This window comes from Pseudochaenichthys georgianus, chromosome 6 (assembly GCF_902827115.2).
Source record: "Pseudochaenichthys georgianus chromosome 6, fPseGeo1.2, whole genome shotgun sequence".
Taxonomy (NCBI): Eukaryota; Metazoa; Chordata; class Actinopteri; order Perciformes; family Channichthyidae; genus Pseudochaenichthys; species Pseudochaenichthys georgianus.
The window spans coordinates 26,947,766-26,971,549 of record NC_047508.1 but is presented as its reverse complement, the minus strand read 5'-3'; the positions used below and the strand labels follow the sequence as shown (position 1 = coordinate 26,971,549).

The 23,784-nt window shown below is 40.2% G+C and overlaps 1 protein-coding gene across 1 annotated transcript; it reads left to right on the top strand.

Moving 5' to 3' along the window:
- The first annotated feature begins 1,366 nt into the window (after window positions 1-1,366).
- b4galnt3b (beta-1,4-N-acetyl-galactosaminyl transferase 3b) lies at window positions 1,367-21,878 on the top strand. Its single transcript, XM_034086028.1, has 20 exons — window positions 1,367-1,835; window positions 6,794-6,843; window positions 6,958-7,041; window positions 9,010-9,105; window positions 9,648-9,738; window positions 9,863-9,963; window positions 10,060-10,127; window positions 11,202-11,280; window positions 11,458-11,524; window positions 11,726-11,860; window positions 12,020-12,129; window positions 13,195-13,295; window positions 13,577-13,644; window positions 13,722-14,940; window positions 15,503-15,762; window positions 18,042-18,195; window positions 18,300-18,372; window positions 18,467-18,620; window positions 19,255-19,381; window positions 20,068-21,878. The coding sequence occupies exons 1-20, from the start codon at window positions 1,688-1,690 to the stop codon at window positions 20,177-20,179; spliced, it is 3,297 nt and encodes a 1,098-aa protein (XP_033941919.1). The 5' UTR covers window positions 1,367-1,687; the 3' UTR covers window positions 20,180-21,878.
- The last annotated feature ends 1,906 nt before the right edge of the window (window positions 21,879-23,784 follow it).

Genomic DNA, 23,784 nt, shown 5'->3' with positions numbered 1-23,784 from the left:
TGCTAATTATTCTAAGATAAAATGTGTTTTTGCACAATGTATTAATTAGTATTTGTCAAAAGTGCAGCAGTCAAAAGGTCAGAGTCTTCTTTCCCGAGGTCAAACATGATCTGATCTGATCCTCCAGCTCTCTCACCGGTGTCAGTTTACGAATGGGATTCTGCGGTGTGATTCCTGCCAAGCATTGCTTGTTCTCTACAGGTAGATGATACAGTAAAAGAGCTATTCATTTTCCTTTTATTGTATTTGATGTATTGAAGACTAGATGTTTTTTGATAGGATTTTCGTTTGTGACAAAGATACTATTATCAGAGGTTGATAAAGGGAGGGTGGAATCACTTGGGAGGGTGTTTATGTTTTTCTCAGCAGCAGTAGCCATCTTATTTTGTTCTTTGTATGCTTGCCTCGCAGCGGACAAATAAACCACAATTTAATTAGAAAAGCATTCATTTTGTTCAAGAAAAAAATAAAATGGATTTCTACCAAACAGGTTAAACAATGCATCCACATATAACTATTATGCACTTAGAGATTATATGTGGGCCAGCTGTAATTATATAATTGCTCTATTTACTATATTGCATATTTGATTAAACTGTATTTGTATTCACTTTTGTTCAGGTTAGTAGTATATTACAATAACCTGATACAAACTATACCTTTCTATAAACTCTCACTTGCACAACATGTGCATTAGTTCGTGTTTAATGTCCATTTCTACTAATATGGGTAGTTTCATAATTATTGTTTAGCTTTATTGTGAACTAATACAATTAACTAACAGCCCAGTGGACAAAGTGCTGTGCAACGAATGGGTTCTTCTTGAGAATAATTCTTATAAAATAACAATGTGAGGCTGTATATAGGTAGCTCCATCACTTTTTGTTGAAACACTGAAGGGAAAACCTGTCCTACCTGTCACAGGTAAATCCCGAGGAGAAGGGTGATGGGTGGGTGCTGCCCATGTTCACTCCTCCCTTTAATCCCAGAGCGAGGAGTGTCAAACCGTCAAACCAGAGCCCTAGAGATACTAAGTAGTATTTTAGCATCTCGGGCTCTGTGTCAAACTAACTGCAAGAAAAGTATTTCCGGAATGATCATATTTCAAAAATAAACCACACAGTGCAGTGACACTTATTTTGAAGTGAGAAACAGATAAACTAAAATGTGAATGAAATTATTAAATGTTACCGGTAATGTAAAGTACACTAAAGACAATAACTCGACTATGAGGCCGTGCATCAATTCTTTATTTATCACTACTCTGATTTAACAGTGCTTTTACTTTGAAGGCCGCACTGTCTCTGTTCCGATCGGCTTTCGGGCATCTGCTGTCTGTCCTGTCATGAAGTTGTGTGGAGTAAATGCTGGTGTGAGATTTCACTGCTCACTCCGTTGTTCGTTCGGCTTCGCGTGCACTGAAATGCTTGACTAGCCGGAGCTACTTTTCTGATGATAGAGAGTTCACAGTGGGGATTACCGGCTGCCTAAAGTCATGGTGGGAGTTTTCGCGGGATGAGAAGCACCAGGGGCCGCGCGCGCTGGGGACATCCAGGGCGCCGTTAGTGCGCACCCGCAGGAGCAGCGGTGGGTGGCGGGCAGGCGGACGGGCTTGCGGCGGGGTCGGTCCCCTCCTGATGACAAAGCGGGTGACCCTACCGATGAATAACTCGGGAGGAGCTTTCGCATGAGAGACAAGATGTTCGCAGCGTTTTTCCCCCTGAAGAAACTGCGGCGCAATTGCAAATATCTTCTGTTCGGGGCGATTCTGCTGGTCGGAGTTGTGGCAGTGTACCATGAGATGGTGGCTGCAAAAGCTTGGAGCAGTGATACCAGTAAGTCTGTGGTCGCCGGTACGACAAGTGTTATTTTTTTAAGTGATGCATAATTCACACTGGGCTTGGATCTAACAAACAACGTGTTACTGATACAACAGCATAACAATGGAAAGTGAGCATGTGCATGAAAAAGTTTGCAGAAAGATCTGGCTACAGGAACAATGAAAGGGTCACGCAGCAATAGGTAAACATGGTGCAACTTCTAAAGAAACGATGCAACAGTATTTTCTCACTTCCTTCCTTACTTCTTACTTTGTTTTCATTCATTTCATTGTCTCACATTTGAAGCTGTACTTTTATAGTGATAGGACTGCAATTAAAACATATATATTTGAACCACCTAATTTCTAATTGTGGATATAGCACTAATCTTAAAAAAAAAAAACTACAGTAAACTGCAGTTCATCAACACAACAAAGTGCCGCTGGATAAATAACCACCTTTCTGACACATATTAAGCAACATATTTTAAATGATGTGTGGTGAAGCCAAAGACAAAACATGTTTCCATGATGTGCACTGTGCACAATAAAGTTTGAACTAACTAACAAAAGGACTATTCATTGCAGTTGTATTGGATTACAAGACTTTTCATTTGGTGTAGGAGTCACTATGTGAGCATTAACAGGAATACATTTTACATAATACTTTTACCTTTCTTTAATCATGCTGGATTGTTGCACAGGAAACACGAGCCTAGAGCAGGTGAGACAACAGGTCGATTTAAAGAGATGGAGCAGTGTGTGTGTTTTAAGAGCAGGGGAAAGAGCGAGGGGGGGGGGGGGGTAGGTCAGATTGCAGGTTTACACTCAGAACAGAAGGAAGTCTCGTCTCACACTTGGTAATCCAACTTCCTGCCCTTTACCTTATTTACGCCTGCGTTTGCCATCTGTTGCATTGTACTCACACCCAAGTATAACATAAGGGTGTCACCGCCCTGGCAGGATTGGAGATGAAAACAGTGAAAATAGTCATGTTGGTGTCTGCCCACAAGAGAACACATGAAACACACACTTTGAACAAACGGCTGACGTGTAAACACATGCCTCAGTCGTACATTACAGGGCTCGCCTATCTACACATTCCTTGGCTGTAGCCCCTTCAACACAGTGGGACTTCTGTTAAGGACCACATATAGCCTCCAAACAGAGCTGAAAGGCAAAAGTGAAGACCTAAAAGTGTAATGGAAAAATCACAGGAGATATAAGAATATACTGTCAGCATTTTGCGTGTGTATGCCAGTTTAATTAGTTGAGCTATAGAACACCCCCAATTCTCTATTGTGCGTCATAATAATAGCTACCATTTAGTTTGGACGCGATTGCGTTAATTAATAAGGTCACACTGTGTCAGTAAATACATGTGTGAGCTAGTAATCTGGTAGTGCTGCAATATGTACCTCTCTCTCGGCAGCTGAAGCAACTCGTTTGGTGGCTCGAACTTCACGTTTGTTGACACTGTCATTGTCTTGCGCGGCCGACGTGCTGGGACGGTCGGTGTTCCCGACTGCATACGTTGAGAAATCGAATATTGTGGGAACAGATCCTGGCTTCAAATCCAATGTTTTGTATTGAACCAGGCATCCAGACTGGACTTTGAGCAGCTTCTCATCCTTTAGTGGCAGCCTATGGAAATGTACTTCTTCCTTCTTTGTATAAAATCCATTTGTGCAGCCTGGGGCAATACAATAAACTCCTGACGACGACCGTTTTCTTGTAATGTAAACTACTGGTGCATTGCACGCCATGTTGTTTGTTATTGAGCTTTGGCCCAGGAAGCCGTACCCAGTCAGTGACGTCACTGGAAAAGTCCCGGAGCAATGGAAGCGCCCATGGTCATTAGGCACGTATTTCAAAAAGTAAATTCGCGTATCTCGATCGTTTACATTGGAAATAGACTAGATAAATACATTTCCTAATGGTAATATTGTCGCATGGAAAGCAGTTTGAAAAGTGTTTCCATTTCCCTTTAAGCACTGAGCCTGTTTTTCAGGTCTCAGGCTCGAAAATGACATTCCCAGAACAAATGACCATATCTTCCCTTCTAAAAGGGTTAAATGAATAATCTTTTCTCTCAAAGTAATGATAAGTTAGTTAAGTGAGTTGGATGTAGAAAATTCAGAATCAATATAGATGTTTTTTATTTTAAAGAAAATTCAGATTGAACATAGTAAAAAACTGTAAATTATAGTGTCCGTCCAAAAATTATTTTGTACTTATAGTGAAAACTACCCTTGGATGATGGGTTAGTAGACTAAAAGCTTTAGGAATCCAAAGTACAACATATAATAAGTGCCCTGTATCAAGATTGATGCAAAACAAGAGATTTAGCAAAAAACCCACTTCTGGGGTCATTTGGGTGGATTTTCCATATCTCTGGCCCCCCTTGGTCGATTTTGACGAATGAAATCTCTTTATAACCGCTAGAGCCAATGGAATCGAGGGGAAGTTCTACACACACCAACACATGAACAAATAAGGAGTGAGAGTGACGCATAACCAAAACCGAAAGCTGAATACACTCTGGTGGCTACCATTAGCAGCTAACTTTTGTGCTCCGATTTTTACATAAAAATGGAATTATGGATTATAAACAATTGCTTCAAAGCCACAGATACATTATTAACCTATGGATCAACCGATTCAGCCGTGTTTTTTCTCGTTTTAATGCCATTGAACACGTCTTTTGATCAGATTGACAGCTACGGTGAGACGATCTCCCGTAAAAGCTCCGTAAAGGTCGTGTTGTGATGTCTGTGTTTGCTTCCCCTGTCGCGAGATCGGATCGCTTAGTGATGATACTATACTTAAATAATCTGTGGAGTCTCAGCTTTAATCGGATATATTGTATGTGCAGTTTCGATAAGTAATAAGGGTATCTTTATTTTGAATTCTGTGCTAAAGTGCGTTAGCATTTTTAAAACGAATGAATAAAACCGCACGTCCCTGCGGTGTGAATATCGCGCATGCGCATATCGCGGTTATCGCCATGACACAATATATCGTTCAGCCCTAATATGTATTGCATGAAGCATTACTGTTTATGTGTAATACGTCACTAAACACCTTAGTTCAACGCTACGCTACATTCTGCACACACACACACACCAATATGTTATAATCAGGAAATGAGGATCAAAGAGGCCAAAAGTACAGTTTCCGTCCATGTCGTCATTAAACTGCAGTATAGGGTCCCCTGACTGAAACTGAAAGGGCGAGCCTGTCACTACTATAGGTGTGATCTCAGGCTCAGCTCTGCAGATATAGGTCTTTAAGGGACGGCTTGTTTTTCCCACATGTAGGTCACATGGGCACTTAAGTACATAGATAACCTATGAAGTGCTGCAGTTAATAAATGTCCTGATGGAGAAAAAGCTGCCTGTGTGGGCGGGTGATTTTATTGCTATGGTGTCATCCTCTCTATGGGCAATCCTCCATCATTTCTAGATAATCGTTTTGGTAACAGCTGTATTTGAGTTAATGATACATACTTTAATCCAGCCGATCAAATGTGTCCTGGCAAAGAAACGCTTGGCATGACCCTGACTGCAATGGCTACTTATGCCATATCTGATACCTTTACTATTTGTGAACTGCATATTTGACTGTCTTAACTGTTTGCTTTACATAGAATCCCACCAAGTGAAACAGTGTCTAAAATCCTTCTAACCCGAACAAATATTCCAGTAGAAAAAAAGTTTGGGCTGCAACAGGAGGGTAGCTGTACCAAATGTAGAATATAGTCTACAAAATAGAGCGCACAGACCAAAATGTCATGATAATACAACAGCCACATGAAAATCCTCCAGTTTCCTTGTTTAGATGTAATTTATGTATTCTGTATAACATTACATTGCATTTAGCTGACACTTTTATCCACAGCGACTTACAATAAGTGCGAAAGGCTGAAAGTCTGTCGCCCTGCAAACATTTTCTTTTATCAACTGTAACATTTCAGCTTTGAGTCAGGAAGTCCACCAAACAAAGCCATACAGCCAGTTTGAAATTATTTAATTTGATGATGGCATAAAAGAAAAATAATTCAACAAATGCATTATCCCTCCGAATATTGTCACAGAAAGGCAGCGGTATAAGGCTAAGTAAAAGGACTGACTGCAGCTGAAGATAAAAATATTCCTCACTTGCTTTTCCTAACCGCTACTCTAGAATTACGTGTGTTGCCAAAATGGTCCCACATGTCTCAAGGGTGTGTGTGTTTAGAGATCTCCACCCTAGTGATAATGACAGACTGCAATTCACTCAATGACACCACAAGCTCATACAAAACCAAACACATAGGTCCTTCTTTAAAATACACACCACCCTATAATTTGAAAGATGCCAGAAGTGGTTAAAAGGAATAATATTTCTGCATCTGTTTTACCAAAGTAAAACCATAGCAGCTCATGGAAGGCTGTGAGTAAGATGAGTTAAATGCACTGGTCATCTGCATTGAAATGGAACAGGGAGTGGATGGGTGGGACTCCGTTTGGGACACTGGTCTCCTTTGTTTGCCCATAATAAATGGATGAAAAAGGGAGAAAATCGAAATCTGGTAATACCTAAAATAGGCTACGTACACCTGCTATCAGACATCCAGAGAGTTTATATTGGATGTGATGGGGGGGGCCTTCATAGTTAGGTCAATTTAAGGCGTGGTTGTGCTATGCTATTTACAGAAGTACTTTGTGCTTTCTCCTCTCCACACTCCCTCTCTCTGTAAATAAACAGATTTTCCTGAACTAAAAAAGAAAAAGAAGCAGATAGAGAAACACTGTTTATAGATTAGAATACATTTGTTTGAATGTGAATTCATATTTATATGAATAACAACCTGGAAAATCCCATATTACATTTAAATCATCAATCATAAGAGTACTTAAGACAAATGGACCCATCTGTGGACAGTTGATGCATACTTGCCTGTTAGCTGATTGTTTTTAATCATTTCCTCAGGTATGAATCCTGACAGCAGTAGCTGGAGGAGATCCATGTTTGACGAAAGGGTAAGTCTAGTGGCGGGGGAAAAAATGATGATAGAAAATACGTTGGTACCATGTGTTTGTGCATGGAGAGGTAGAGGAAAAACAGGCTCAGACTTTAACGTGTGTGTTTTTCAGGTCAGAAGGGACCATCAACCAGTCTCTGTGGAGGATTCAACTGCTTGGAGGGCCAGCTACACTCCACAAATCTGGAAACCAGAGGTGTGTGTGTTTGTGTGAGCGGGTCCAGAGTGCTGCATGCTTAAACGCACTGTCTCACCTCTTTTGAACTCTGAATAACCTGCCCAGGCCTGCCCACTTCCCTCCCACCTCAGCTCATTTGCTTTTGTGTACAGTATGTTTCCTCCAGTAGGGTGTTCTTCAGCAGCTTCCATTGCTCTGTCATCATGTTTCCACTATATTAAGCAGAGCTGTGCTTCGGCCAGTTGCTTGCACCTCATGTTTCATGTTTAGGGGAGGCTGTTGCTGTGTCTGGCTTCGCACACCAGAGTAAGCAAACCTGCATTAGCCCCAGTGATCACCTACAGTATGCGTGGGTGCCAAGTCGCTGATGAGAAATTGTTCACTCTCTATAACTCCTTAAACCTGGTGATTCATTAACTATCAATGTTACAACCAAACTAAAACTAAACGGGCTGATATGACAATATATTTGTGAACTGCCCTGGATTTTTATGATGTTTATTCTAGAGTAGTTATCCCAGTAATATCCAACTAAAAGAATTTTCTCACCAACTTGATAAAGTATTATTTAATTAATTGATTTCTGTTGTTGTTGTCAACATTGATTCATCCGAAATGTTCTCAATTAACTGATCAATAGTTTGGACTATAAAAAGTGGGAAAAGTATTCTCTCAGTTTTCTATAGTCTAAGATAGCATCTTCAATTGTAGTGTTTTGTCCAACTTACACACTAAAACACAAAGCTATTCATTATTAAATCACACAAGTAAAAGAAAAGCTGAAATTGCTCACAATTGTGAAGCTTTCACGATAGTACACAGCAATACCATTAAGGAAGTCCATTAAATGTCACACCCTTGACAGATTTAGAAGGGAAGGAAAGCTAAAAAGGTGCGGAAGACCCATGAATGAAATTAGTTTTAGCTTGAAGGCATTGTTTTACACAGCCGCTCAGTGGCCTTTGATCACAGACATTAAAACAGAACGAAACAACGTTGTTAAATTATTGAAAGCAGCGCTGAGCCTGGGTCACGCTAATATTTAACTTACTGTGCTGATGACAGCTTAACATTTAGCTGGACTGCTAATGAAATCTGATGAACTGCTATACTGAGGCTTTGGCTCCTACCTGCATTATTCTGCCTCTGTGCTGCCACCAGCACACACAGATCAGATAACATGGCCTCTTTGGCAGATGTCACACAGGTGTTTGTTTACAGGACATCCGGGCCCCTCCACTGCCTCTTTATTTGTATGCGTGTGTGCCATTGTTTCATGGCTTTGTTGGATTTGAGGCGGGGACGCGCTATTTGACAACGGTTTCCACTGTCACATAATTCCTGTAACCCCAGCCCACCTGTGTATAATATAATTTACAAACAGATAATCTCAAATAACAGATAAAACATTCCAACCCACTTTTGTTCCCAGATATGCAAATAGATTTGGTGTCATTATTTGAATAGATTTTGAGATATAGTGTATATATGAGATGTTTGCCTCCGCCATAATTAAATCTAGTATTATGTACACTGAAAAATAACACAAAATAAATCTGAAATAATGCATTTGTTTTTTTACATTATATAATGCTTTGAGCAGCACAGATCACATTCCATTGAATGTCATACAGTTGGGAAGACTCCAGAAATATAGGAGCCTTTATTTAAAAAAAACACTAACAAATAAATAAACTAAAACTGCACAGCTAGTTACCACTAGAGGTAATGCTTTATAATGTAGGTAAACCGACCCTTTAAACAAGGCTTGTCTGTACTCAGAAAGTGGGTTGGGTAGTTGGTATCAGGTGACTGTTGGAATCAGTGGTTACGTCATTGTATTGTTAAGTGGTATCCAAGGAAGTCTGTATTAGTAGGTTTTAGTTTACCAAGTACTGAAGCCAGATGGTTAATTGTCCCACTGCTGACTGACTGCAGCACAAACACAAGTGGTCCCAACACTGTCCTCTGTCTTCCTTCCTGCAGTATAAGGGACAGGCCAATCTGCATGTTTTTGAGGACTGGTGTGGCAGTTCTACAGCTGACCTCCACAAGAACATGCACTACCCACTGTATCCTCATGTGAGTAAATACCTTATCTTCATTTGACATGTGTTATATTGAATTGATTGTTTAAACTGTTAGCCACACTAGCATGTTCAAGATTACATTTTCAAAGGCTTAATTGTCAGAAGGACAATTACTACATCTTAGTTTTATCATATTTAGTTCAAAGTTCATTCAACATTGCAACATACAATATACTTAAGACATAAAGAAGAAGACATAAACTAATGCAAAACATCAGTGCAATTTACACATATGTGCAAGCAGGAATAAGTATAGACATATACAATAGATTAAGATAAAACAATGTAAACTATACTCAACAGTAGAAAATATACTGTAATAATGTATTTTCATGGTGCAAAGTCACCATCTGCACTCACTCGGACTAAAGCACTTTTAAACACACACACACACACACACACGGTTTGTTTTCACTCAGAGGTGCATTCTACATCCACGTGCTAAATCCTCACGTCCCTGGACTCAAGATGTAGTCTCACTTTGAGTAAGCATCATGACTGACTCTTTGTGTTTCCCCTTCCTCCGCCTTTCAGTCCAGGACGACAGTTAAGAAGCTGGCCGTCTCTCCTCAGTGGACCAACTACGGGCTCAGGATATTTGGTTATCTACATCCTTACATTGACGGTACAACATGTACTTTTTCATCTAGTTTCGGTCTATTAGCATGTACATGTGTGCAATACATATCACTCTATCTTTTACTTAATCAGTTACTTTATCTCCTTTTTTTTCTCTCCTTGTCTCTCAGGAGAGTTTGTGTTTGCTTTGAGCTCTGATGACAACTCAGAATTTTGGCTCAGCACAGATGACTCTCCCGATAACTTGCAGTCATTGGCATGGGTTGGAAAGGTATGCTAATCTATGAGCTTCTGAAGCAGCAGTTGATCCTTTCCTCAAACCTTACTGTCTGTAATATTTGTTTACATGTTGGCTTTTCTTCTCTAGACTGGAACAGAATGGACAGCCCCAGGTGAATTTGAGAAGTATGCCAGTCAGACCTCCAAACCACTCTGGTGAGTTTTGACAATATACAGTATTTCACAGGCCTTTATGTAAAAAAATCAGCAAACAGGAACAACTGTTATGACACAGACTTTTTGCGTGACTGCAAAACTCAATTGTTGGAGACCCTTGGGTAGTTATACAAGATATGAATGCCATGCTTCATCAGGGCTGTGTGAGTGTGGTCTTATCAGATTGAACAGTGGCAACATAAATGATAGAATTGTGATTGGTGCGCTGTTAAACGGGAATTAACATTTGTCCTTTGTCACTCTTCCTCTACAAAACATACATAAAACAACACAAGCTAAATCAAAAATCAACATTGCCAATCATTCTATAATAAGTCTTCTTTTTGTAAAAGTGTAGAACTTATGCCAGAACATTAAACCAATGCCTTAACGTAAGCAGTTTACGTCAAAGATCCCATGCGTAAGCATTTCTGCTTAAAAATGTATATGCACTTCTGAGAATTCCACCTACAGTTGTTGCTACTTCATGGAAATATTTGCTTACATAGTGCCGTTTCTTTTCAGGCTGTGTGGGTGGGGTTAACTGGAACCAGGCAGGATATTTAGTAGGCTACATGATGACTACTTTTGTTGGTTGACATCAACAAGAGCCTGTTCTGCCACAAGTGTCCGCTTCAATGAGATGAGCTTAAGATTGCAGAAATAATATGTTCAGAGAAAACAAACAGTGTAGTACCCAAAATAAACCTAATAAAAAAAATATATATATCTGCTTGATCGGCTTGAAGAGGCTGCAGAGGAAAAGATACTGGTGAACTGATGTTTATCTGACCGTGGGAGCTGCAGCATTCCTTTATGTATCAAATCAACTTTATTTATACAGCTCAATATCACACATTTGCCCCAAGGAGCTCTGCAAAATGTACAGCATTTACTTAGGCCATTTGATTAGGTAAAGAATCCATTAACAGTATAACATAACAGAAACTACTTAGGAGCCCACACACACACTTAACTAAAAGCTAATTGATTGTGTTTCTATTTAGGAACAGCTTAGGTTCTGATGTGACTAATATACTGTACTTCTTAATATGACCCTTTACTGTCTGGCAGGCTGTCTGCTCAAAGAAGGTACTTTTTTGAAGTCATCCACAAGCAAAACCACAGAGGGACTGACCATGTGGAGGTGGCAGTAAGTCATCGAAAATATCCCCTCCTTTCTTTATTTGTCTTATTTACTTGTTCCTAATGGCATATTATAATATAATATATATATATATAATACCATAGCCATATTAGGTCTATTTCCTGTGCAATATGAGTCATAAATGGGAAGAAACATGCAGTTCTTTGTGTTGGTTTCACACAGTGGCAGCTCCTTGACCAAGGCTCTCGTTTCAAGGTTATTGAATCCCATCACATCTCCCTCTACGTTAGTAAGTACAAAGAAAACCCATACATCAATCCTGCTGTTTAAACAATGCATCACGCAGTACATCTGTCTTTGTCTAGAGCTCAGCGGGGGTCTCCATCTCACATTGTCTCTGCAAGGAAGCTCAAACCTGCTTGTCAAGTCAGTGGTTTTGTTGCAACGTAAGCACAGCTCTTACTGTCATGTCATGTGATTTGTCCCACAGATGAGTCTGCCTTGTTAATGAGTGATGTAGCCCACATACCACAGACGGCTGCAAGCCACCAGCACACCTCCACAGAACAGCAGAAAGGTGCAGCAGACATGCTGAGGGAAGACCCGCGAGACTCTTTCTACCAAGGTGAGAGACGTCTCACTGTTGGCCTCTTTCTTTACCACACAGCAGATAAATGACCTCATCTTCCATTTCCGACTCTTCAATTACAAGTACTGTGCTGCTTATATCCTCCCACTCAATTCAAAGTATTCTTATCTCAAATGTGTTGTGTGTGTTTTGCAGTGCCTTTGCTAGACAACAAGTTCCTACAAGGTGTCCTTCCTGACTGCTCGTACAAGCCCAGCTACATAATAAAAGACTTTCCTCTCCTCCGCTATCAAGGACTGCAGTTTGTATGTATTTATAAAGTTTGTCAATTTACACCCACAATATTCTTCAGAGCTCAATATTCACACAAAAAAGTCCTGAATACAGATGAGGATTACATTGAGGACACAGTGTTTCTTTCTTCCTGCTCCAGAGTTATACAGGACGTTTTTTCCATCTTTCATAGAACTCTTATTTTGTTTAAATATGTGTTCCTTCTAAGCAGGAATCTAAATGATGGCAGTATATAATGCCCTCGGAGAACTAGTTTAAAGATGATGAAGACATGCTGCATCGATTGGAAAGCGTCTCACATCGTAGCATGGCCTCTGATTCCCTCAGTTGATCCTTTAACCTCAACCTGATTATTCGTCACTTTGGGCTGACTTCCTGAAGTCTGCTGGTTGCCCAGCAACCTCCTAGTGACAACAAGACACGAGGATGTTACTGGCCAACAAAGAAATACTCCTGCGCATAACCCCTGATAGCACACAATATGTTGATTTGACACTTTGGTATGATACATCGTGTAAACTAGTGACCTTTAATTTGTTTTAAATGCTTTTGAAAAGAGCCAGGTCAGCAGTGTCACTCTGTTTTCCCTCAAGGCCGTTGTTCCCAGTACATTTTGGGAATGCCATTTTAAAATGCAATACATTTTGGGATATGTTTGGTCTTGAACCATCCAGCCTTTGGATCCTTCTCATAAAAAAATCAGACATTAAGGGAGCTTTTAAAGATGGAACAGACGCTGTAATGTATTCGGCATTAAAATGCATACTTTGAAGGATTTGGCTGTTGAATTGAGACGCAGCTTTTATGTTAAGCAGTTAGGATGTAGAAGCAGTTTTATATGAGAGTGATATTGACCTCCTCACCTCAACAAAACTATTTTAGTTTGGAGATTATTTGAATATGCACCTTACTTAATATATTTTCTGAAATCTGCTAAGAAAAAGAAACGCATGCAGTTCTGTTATTGTCTAAACTCTGCACAAACCTGTTGCATCGCTCTGACATTCCTTAATACAAGATCCCCTGATTTATCAGCAAGCTCTCATAGCTTTAACAGTGTCATTTATTCTTCCCAGGTCCACATGTCCTACATCTTCCCCAATGACTACACCCGACTTACACACATGGAGGCAGAGAACAGCTGCTTCTACCCCGAAAGTCCCTACTACATGAAGATGTAAGACTCCATGCATTAACATGATCCATATGTTGTAACACTTGTGTGTCATTCTGTACTAAATGAAATGCAAACTGTGGGACAGAGAATAATTAAAATAGATTTACAGTATGATCAACAGAGGGTGCTGTTCAGTGTTCACATCACAACATGAAAGGGTTTTATTTATTATTTTTTAAAAGAGATTCAGTTCAAGCAATACAGTGATTTGTGATCTTAATCTAACATCAGGCCAATTAATTTATTATTAATCTCTGCCTGATTATGTGTGTTGTCTCTAGGTTTGGTTTCTCCAGATACATGAGACTAGACCGACCTGATACGCAGGAAACAGGAAACATAGGACAAGGTCTTTTTAATTTTTTAATTAAAAAAAAATGTAAGTTACTTGTATTGTCAGTCTATAACACTCTTGTTTTCTGTTAGATTTTGGCTTCCAAAGAAGAAAATCGGAGCAAGTTGAGGAAGATTACTTGAACAATGAAACCTATCAAAGAGAAAAGGAAGCGGGACGGGACCAGGTTGATAACGCAATCTTTCAAGACTATGGTGATGATTTTGATGATTATGCTCAGAGACGCAGGCGCAAACTCTTCTCCTTAGTCGTGCATGACACTAATAACAAGCTACGGAACACGTCTGACACAAGACGGGACACAGATGAGTTGCAAAGGAGGCAAGGGAAAGACATTGTCCCAGAGCAACAGAAACCAGCCCAACCTCAGCAAACAACACCAGCCTCAAAACATCAACCACCTCTGCAACACAACCGCTCACAGTTAAAGCTGGAGAGCCGGATTGAAAAAGTAGAAAAGATCAAACTGAAGGGAAAGTTAAAACCAGCAAAGAAACGAAAGCCTGAATCAGTAAAGACCGCTGTGAGACCAGGAAAGACAAATCCCATGAAGTCATTGGACAGAGAGCAGCTTAAACCAATGGAACCACCAGCAGTCCCCTCAGAGCAGCTACATTCTAAACGGCTTAATATACAGAGGTCCCGTAAAATGAACAGTACCAAAAATCAGAGACTAAAAGACTCAAAGCTTCAACCCTTAGAGAAGGAGGATGCTCCTCCGCCTGAAAAACCCACAGTGGACCTTCAGCGGAAGTTAGTAAAGATCGATCTTCAGCCAACTGCCAATCACCAATTTGCGACTCCTAAGAAGGACATTGTGCACTCTGTAGTAATGCTAAATCAGAGGGACACATATACCAAAAAAAAACATAGGGATAGGGAGCGAAAGAAGAAAATGCCTCTTCAGGATCTAGAAAATAGCATTAACAGGGCAAAAATGATGGCTGAAGACAAAATGGAGAAAAAACAGTCAGTTACGAGAGAAGTGGAGGACCAAGGAGGGGAAGAAGAGGAGGATCGTAACAGGGCAGTGAGACGGAGAGACTCTCTCTGGGGACCAGGGGAAGACTTTGAAGGTACGGATGACGAGGATCTTACCCCAGCGCCGGTGTTTGACACTGAGGTAAACTGGAGCCAGACTTTCCAAGTCAACCACCTGGACCTTCAGGCTCAGCGGTCGGACTGGATCGACCTACAATGCAACATCTCAGGCAACGTGCTCCTCCAGCCCCGTGACGCTTTGCCCATAGTCCAGGCTTTCATGGACCAACTCAACCAAAAGCACCATGGGTAACTACTTTTTTTGTATTTGCACCAGGGACTGCATCACCTGAATCTTGAGTTGCTTTCATGGCAGAAATCAGCCTCAATGTAATGAGTTTTTTTCAATAATTAGAAATATAAAATGGGTAAAAAGATAGAATGCAATTTTTTTTTATTGCCTAACTTCTGCAAGATAAATACTGGTATCTCTGTGGGATGTGAAATGTTTTAATTTGAATACATATTTCAGTATAAAAGAAAACCAAAAAGAAAAAACAGCCTTACAGTATTTGTGTAGCAGAAATACTTCATGTTTTTTTTAACTTCCTTCTTGTTTATTATGTAACAACCTTTCACATCCATTTTAGAACAGCTTGGTGAGCTTGACCCATAGTTTGAGACCCACTGACCTAAGTGAAAAAACAATTAAAGTATATAATAAATGGAGAAAAAAAACGTTGTCACATCAACCTTTCAATTAAATATAATAGCAAGTACAATCTGACATTCTTCATGTATACAATTAAAAACCTGTATATATTAAAAGTGCATTTCACTATGTTTTTTTATATTCTTTCTGTCCTTGAAGGCAGTTCACGTTGGTGCGTGTGGTTAACGTTGTGAAGCGTGTGGACGGGATGCAGGGCAGCCGCTACCTTGTGGAGCTTGAGCTGAAAGATGCAAACGGCCAGCTGCTGCGCCTATCGCAATACATCTACACTCTGATCCACCATAGCAGGCAGCCCAGCAAGGACTTCCGTTTCCAAGGACAGGAACCTCAGCTGGTGCTGTGTAACCCGGTGGGCTTCCGCTGGAACCCAGAGGCCACCGTTCACTTCATAGTACCAGGTACATCCACCCTTCACACGCCCCTTTTGTTCATTTGTGATTTCATTTCACCATCTTTTTAAGTCACAAGTACAATAATCTTCAAGGTACTTGGGTGATAACAAACAACTCTCAATATGTCAGCACTTACTTCTTTGACCCAATTACCTGTAGAAGGTCTCATATTACTATTATTAGTCATGTCCCAACCACAGCATCCTAGTCATTATTTTGTTTCTCAAAGAAAAGAAGACCTCCATTATATTGCCATCCATGGCGGATTCAGAGCTGAATAAAAATTCAGACCTCAGTGGACCTTTTGTAAAAGAGGAAACTACAGAAGCCAATCTTTTAAATGCACAGGAATAAGGACAGGCCTTACGGGATTAGATCCTTAAAATGAAATATCAAAGAGAAAAACCTTCTGGCACCCTGGAGATTGTGTCATGGCAAGACTGTTGAACTCGTCTTATACAATGAAATTGTTCAGTTTACACTGAGGCTAAATAATAGTGCCCAGAGGTCTTTATTCACTTCAGTAATTAAATATATGGTGTATTAATGTCAGTATTGTCTATTTTTTGAAGAATAATATAGTCAAGGGAGTTACATTACATTGCATTTAGCTGACGCTTTTATCCAAAGCGACTTACAATAAGTACATTCGACCAGGAAGACACAACCTTGAGGAAAACAGAATCATATAAGTACATCAGGTTTCATAGAGCCAATCAGTTCAAGTGCTACTCAACTGGCTTTAGATAAGCCAGTCCTTTATTAGTATATAAGTGCTCTGTTAGCAGTTCTTTGTTAGTCATTCTATCGCTCTAAGTGGAGTCGAAAGAGATGAGTTTTCAGTCTGCGCCGGAAGGTGTGTAAGCTTTCTGCCGTCCTGATGTCAATGGGGAGCTCATTCCACCATTTAGGAGCCAGGATAGCAAACCCACGTGTTTTTGCTGATGGGAACTTGGGTCTCCCTCGCAGTGAGGGTGCAGCGAGTCGTTTGGCTGATGCAGAGCGAAGTGCACGCGCTGGGGTGTGCGGTTTAACCATGTCCTGGATGTAGGAAGGGCCAGATCCATTCGCAGCATGGTACGCAAGTACCAGTGTCTTGAAGTGAATTCTAGCAGTTACTGGAAGCCAGTGGAGGGAGCGGAGGAGCGGAGTGGTGTGGGAAAATGTAGGAAGGTTGAAGACCAGACGAGCCGCTGCATTCTGGATGAGCTGCAGAGGTCGGATGGCACATGCAGGTAGACCAGCCAGGAGGGAGTTGCAGTAGTCTAGGCGTGAGATGACTAGAGCCTGGACCAGAACCTGCGTCGCTTTCTGGGTCAGCTGGGGGCGTATCTTCCTGATGTTGAAAAGCGTGTATCTGCAGCAGCGGGTTGTAGCAGCGATATTTGCAGTGAAGGACAGGTTGTTATCCAGGATCACACCCAGATTCCTTGCAGTCTGGGTCGGGGAGACAGCAGAGGTGCCGATGTTGATGGTCAGGTCAAGAGTGGGACAATCTTTTCCCGGAAGGAAAAGCACTTCAGTTTTGTCAAGGTTGAGCTTGAGATGATGAGCGGACATCCACTGAGAGATGTCAGCTAAACAAGAAGAGATGCGTGCGACCACCTGGGTCTCTGAGCGGGGAAAGGACAAAATTAGTTGGGTGTCGTCAGCGTAGCAGTGGTATGAAAAACCATGCGGGCTAATGACAGATCCGAGTGAGTTTGTGTACAGGGAGAAGAGGAGGGGACCAAGAACAGAGCCCTGAGGGACCCCTGTAGTTAATTGACAAGGGTCGGACTCGGACCCTCTCCAAGTTACCCTGTAGGTGCGGTCTTTGAGGTATGAGGTGAGGAGGGAAAGTGCAGAGCCTGAAACTCCATGTTCTTGGAGAGTGTGAAGGAGGATCTGATGGTTCACCGTGTCGAATGCAGCAAACAGGTCCAACAGGATGATGACAGAGGAGAGGGAGGCTGCTTTAGCAGTGTGCAGTTCCTCAGTGACAGCAATGAGGGCAGTTTCTGTGGAGTGACCTGCCTTGAAACCAGACTGGTTGACATTGAAATACTGATTGTAGATAACATTTTCAATAGTTCCTTTTTCTTTAGTTAAAGATACATGTATTCTGTTTATCTTCTGTTGTTTTGTCTTTATCAGATGTATTATATGACAATAGTACCATCAAAATGTCTTACTCAATTCATATCTTTGAGTGTCTATTCAGTATGACAGTTAAATACTGATGATGTTTTTTTCACTTTTTGTCTATTCATGCATTACTGACCAATTGTCTATACAACTTTCAGTGAAAAACCAGGCTCGTTGGGTGCAGCAGCTGATTGCAGATATGGAACAACTTTTCAGAGAAACCAGAGACTCCAACTTCAACCTCATCATCGCCGACTACAACAGCACTGACATTGATGTGAGGAAGGCTCTGCAGAAGTCCTCACTCCCCAGGTATGTGTGTGTGTGTTTTCTTCACTGTGATGTTCAATCTTAATGTAATAAAACAATCACACAGAATATATTTGTTCTAAAATGTTGCCCGTTGAACATATCAGGTACCAGTATGTGAAGCTGAGCGGAAACTTTGAGCGCTCTGCGGGTCTGCAAGCAGGAATCAATCTTATAGATGTGAGTATTGCAACAGAGTTTTAAAATTAATAGACACGTGTAAATAAAATTAAAACCATATTTGTATTGATTTTCTCTTCTCATTCTCCCTAAGGATGACCACAGCATTGTGTTTCTGTGCGACCTCCACATCCACTTCCCTCCCTCCATCATTGACACCATCAGGAAGCACTGTGTGGAGGGATACATGGCGTTTGCTCCAATAGTGCTGAGACTGTCCTGCGGGGCTACGCCATTAGATGCCAAAGGTAGATTCTCCCATCTTCAGTGAAGTCAGTGAGATATTGTTAAATTAGTTAGTAGTCAGGAGTGAGGGTAGGAACCCTGTTAGATGTACAGCAAAGTTGGAGAGAGAAGGTAAACTTGAAGAGGGGACAGTGCTGGAAGCCTTTCGTTGCAGAAAAAATTGGCTGGTTTGGTTTGACATGAAAAGCTGCCATTCCTAGACTTTTTGTGTTGTGCCTGTTCTATATATACAGATTACTGTACGCTTTTCTGTGTTCTGTGCTTGTTGTGTTACGACTGACCCATCATAGGAAGCCCACTTTTTCAATGCTCCTTTGTCGACTCAGATAGTCAGTATTAAAACAAGCAAGTTGTCTGCATCCACAGATGGGAAGGAATCCACACCGAAACCTCAAAACTCTTAATTTGCATTGACATGTAGGATTAACAGTTTAATCCCTACAGCCACACAATCAGACTTGCCAGCTTGTAACAAGGGGCAGGGGTAGATGAATAAAAAGTAATGTTTTGCTCACATTGATTTAATGTTCAAACATCAAAAGCAGCGCTCTGGTAAGTATTGCCCTTTTAGGAGAATTGTGGATGTAGGCAATTTTACATATATATGAACATGTGGACATACCACCTGTGTTGCAGGTTACTGGGAGGTCAACGGTTTTGGCCTGCTGGGCATCTTTAAGTCAGATCTGGACGCAGTGGGAGGAATGAACACCAAGGAATTCAAAGAGCGCTGGGGAGGAGAAGACTGGGAGCTCCTCGACAGGTTTCTCCTTGTTTCTTCAGATTAATTGTTTTCTTGCTCATATTTTTTTTTGCCATTTTAAATTCATGTTTTTTGTTCCACTTTATTGTGAATAATGTTTTTTTTAATAGGCCAATTTGAAATATGTGTTGCCACTCAGTGTTGCTGTTACCAACAGTAATAATGGTCTCTCCACTTGCATACTCGACTTTAACAAGGAGCAGATGGATTACAAAATAACTGCTTGAATGCGTTGAATAGGACGAACAGGTGATACACTACAGTGTAAGAGTGTCCTTGCGTAATTACATTTTTTAATGTTCCTAAAGCAGTGTATATTACAGTGAGCAGGGACCTCACGCTGCATTATGTTGCAAGATTATTATTATTATTATTATTTTTAGGTTAGAAGCCATTTTTAATAACCAGATGAAAAAACAAGGCGGCATTTACCTTCACATGGCTTTTTTATAATACAAAAATATATATCTCGAATAAATCAGTCGAAATCTAATGTTGAACAAAATAATGTAAATCAAACCAACTAGTATACGTATTTCTGTTAATAAGTAGTTTAAGTTTTGTATTTATATGGGAATCTGCGCCGCAAGAATAAACAGATTGCGCCTGTTTTCATTGAGTGCTGGCCAATTATTAACCTTAATATAGATGTAAGTTACCAAACTCTCCCCTCCTTTCTTCTTCAGGATTCTCCAGGCAGGACTGGAGGTGGAGAGGTTCTACTTGAGGAAGTTCTTCCACCACTATCACTCCAAACGTGGCATGTGGAACCGCCGTGTGTTGCCTAGGCACAGTTGAGCCTGTCACCTGCTCACTGCACCATAACAATGATCGCCACGGTTACAACCACGGCAACCAGAGCACTTTAAGGCCAGAGCCTGATGCATGCATAACCATACAACCTGCTGACCGACAGCCACGGTGTCCAAAGATCGGATACTGTCTTCATTATGTGAGCTGTGTGGAGAAAAAGCAATCCACAGCAGTGACAATCGTTGTTAAGGAAATACTACTGATAGAGTTTATTACACTGGATGTTCTGTTGACTATTGCTAGGGTACTGGTGCATGAGTGCCAACGACTGTGTGATATTACAAATGAAGATGCACCATGTCACCTGACTGAGGCAAAGATCATCTGCACTACCTACTGCAAAGGAACTTCTCTGATCCAAAGACAAAAACGTGAATTAAAAATGGAAGTTCAAGGATGTATACACACAAGTGACCTATATCATCACAAGTCTTGCACATGAGTCTTAACTGTTTGTTTTGTTTGTGACAAAAGGAAATATCTGTGTTTGACAGCAGATTTTCTTTATGGTAAACAGCCTTATTTTTCATGTTGTAAATTATGGAAAAATTTATATTTATTTTGTCAATGTGTAGGATTTGTATTTGAGTTTAAAGTTATTTTAAGTGTACCTCCGTTTACCTGTTAAGTTCCCCCCACTTATTTGTTCCATTACATACTTAATGTGCCTTCTTTTGTGAATTCAGGTAGCCTACTGGGGCCACAAAGTGCTGTTTTTACAGATTCAGGAAAAGCCTTAAACTGGAAATAATTTAAATATTTAAGTTAATTTTACGAGTGTATCATCTAGTGTTGTCAGAGAAGGACTGTTAGTTATATTCTGACAGGTATGTTTGAGTTGCCCAACTTATCACAGAAAGTGTTGGCATATGAATAAACAATCCAATATGAGAAAACTGAAACAAAAAACTGTTCGCAGAATAACTGCTTTTTTGCCTACACTGCCACCTACCAAAGATAATAGAAGTTGATTGGAATAACCTCTACCTTTTATAATATAAAGAAAATCAGGGTTTGTTTTTTAACATGACAGACTATTGAAAATGTAAATATAGAATTATTGGCCATTTTAGTCACAGATTAGTTTTACTGAAATGTTTGTCTGTACTGCCAGCTCACATTATTTGTATTACTCTATTTGCTAAACGTAATAGTTATTTTTTCAGAAAAATAATTGTAATTGTAATTTCACAAATCACAAAAACTTGGGAAGAGTTATTTTTACTGTCGGCAGTAAATAGAGTAATACAGGAAATATTGTAGCTGAAACATATCGTGTATTTTTTTCATACTGTTTATTGGCAATACAGCATTTTCTCTGATTGTCCACATTCCAGTTACATGTCTTGTGCCTTTCTTAGACTTTGAATTGTTTCTCTTTTTAAGGGCAACCAAAAACACCAAATTCTGGTGTGATGCCAGACTTGCTGGTGGTTTTGGTTTGTAACACTGCCAAGATGAGTGTGATTTCCCCTTGTTCATGTAGCAAAGCATTGAAACTTTGAAATGTGGTTTCTGTTTTGACCAGAATGTTTCATGCTTTCCTCTTTTACTACTCCATCTCTTACATTGTTATTTTTAGATATACCTCATCCATCTCTTTGTGCTGGCAGACGAACTGCTTTGTTGTACGAGTCTCTTCTCTCAGGTAGAGTTTTTTTCTTTTTTACCATGCTTTCACCAATCTGAGAAATAAATTACTTTTGCCTTAATTTCCATGCAGTATGTGTGCTTTTATTAATTTTCATATAAAATGCAATGCAAGTAGTTGACTGAGCAATCTCAACTGATATCACAAATCTGAGATATTCTGGCTGTTTACTGTCTGGCTAAAGACTTAAAACAAGAAAATAGCTCTTTAGACACATTCTCAAATTTCTTTTCAGTTTTGAATAACATGATGTATGCTATGTCCCAAGCACCACCCATTACATTTGAATGCAAATACATTTTGTCAAAACCTGTAATTGTCCTCAGGCCGGGACTCTTATCAAGGCAAGGCAATTTTATTTATATAGCACTTTTCAACACAAGGCAATTCAAAGTGCTTTACAAAAAATGAAAGACATTAAGAAAAGGGCATTTAAAAGCAGTCATTAAAAAGAAAAGCTAATAAAATAAACATTAAAAGAAAATATACATGGATAAAACTTACAGTGCAGTCTAAGATATGAATAGTTCAATTAAAAGCAGCGACAAAAAGAAAAGTCTTCAGCCTGGATTTAAAAGTAGTAAGAGTTGCAGCAGACCTGCAGGTTTCTGGGAGTTTGTTCCAGATATTTGGAGCCTAATAACTAAACGCTGCTTTACCATGTTTAGTTCTGACTCTGGGGACAGAAATCTGACCAGTCCCTGAAGACCTGAGAGTTCTGGATGGTTCATAATTTAGCAGGAGGTCAGAAATGTATTTTGGGCCTAAACCATTCAGTGCTTTATAAACCAGCAGCAGTATTTTTGAAATATATTCTTTGACACACAGGAAGCCAGTGTAAAGACTTCAGAACTGGAGTGATGTGATCCACTTTCTTAGTGTTAGTGAGGACTCGAGCAGCAGCGTTCTGAATCAGCTGAAGCTTTCTAATAGATTTTTTAGTGAGACCTGCAAAGACACCATTACAGTAGTCCAGTCTACTGAAGATAAAAGCATGGACAAGTTTTTCCAAATCCTGCTGTGACATTAGTCTTTTAATCCTAGATATGTTCTTTAGGTGATAGTAAGCTGATTTAGTAACTGTTTTAATGTGACTGTTGAAACTCAGGTCAGAGTCCATGACTACAACTAGATTTCTGGCTTTATCTGTTTTGAACATTGCAGACTGAAGCTCAGCGCTAACTTTTATACGTTCTGCCTTGGCTCCAAAAAACATTACCTCAGTTTTATCTTTGTTTAATTGGAGAAAGTTCTGACACATCCAGTCATTGATTTGTTCAATGCACTTACTCAGTGTTTGAATTGGAGCATAGTCTCCTGGTGAAATTGTTACGTAAATGTGTGTGTCATCTGCATAGCTATGGTAACTTATTTTGTTGTTCTTCATTATCTGAGCCAGTGGTAGCATGTAGACGTTAAAGAGAAGAGGCCCCAAGATGGAGCCTTGAGGTACCCCACATGTCATATTTGTCAACTCAGATGTGTATTTACCTATAGAAACAATGTTGTTTCTGTCCTTTAAGTAGGATTCAAACCAATTTAGAACCGTTTCCGAAAGTCCCACCCAGTTTTCCAGTCGGTCTAGTAATATGTTGTGGTCAACAGTGTCAAACGCAGCACTGAGATCTAACAATACTGTAAAGGCAACCGAACAACAAATATTTTCCAGTGAGGGATATGGTGTGAAGCTTTTCCAGACGCGTGGTGTTGACAGCAAATCAGGTCTTCTCTTTGAGTGCATTTAAGATGTTTATTTGGATTGCAGGATGATGACGACAAAACAAGAGCCGGGTGTTTAACTGATAACTAAACGACTAACTGTGATAAAGAAATAAACCGAAATTAACTCAAAACAAAACAGAAAATAAGCGAAAACACGCACGGTTGAAAAACTGTGTGGCTTCCCTCTGGTGATTCCCAATCCCTAATGCTGTGCACC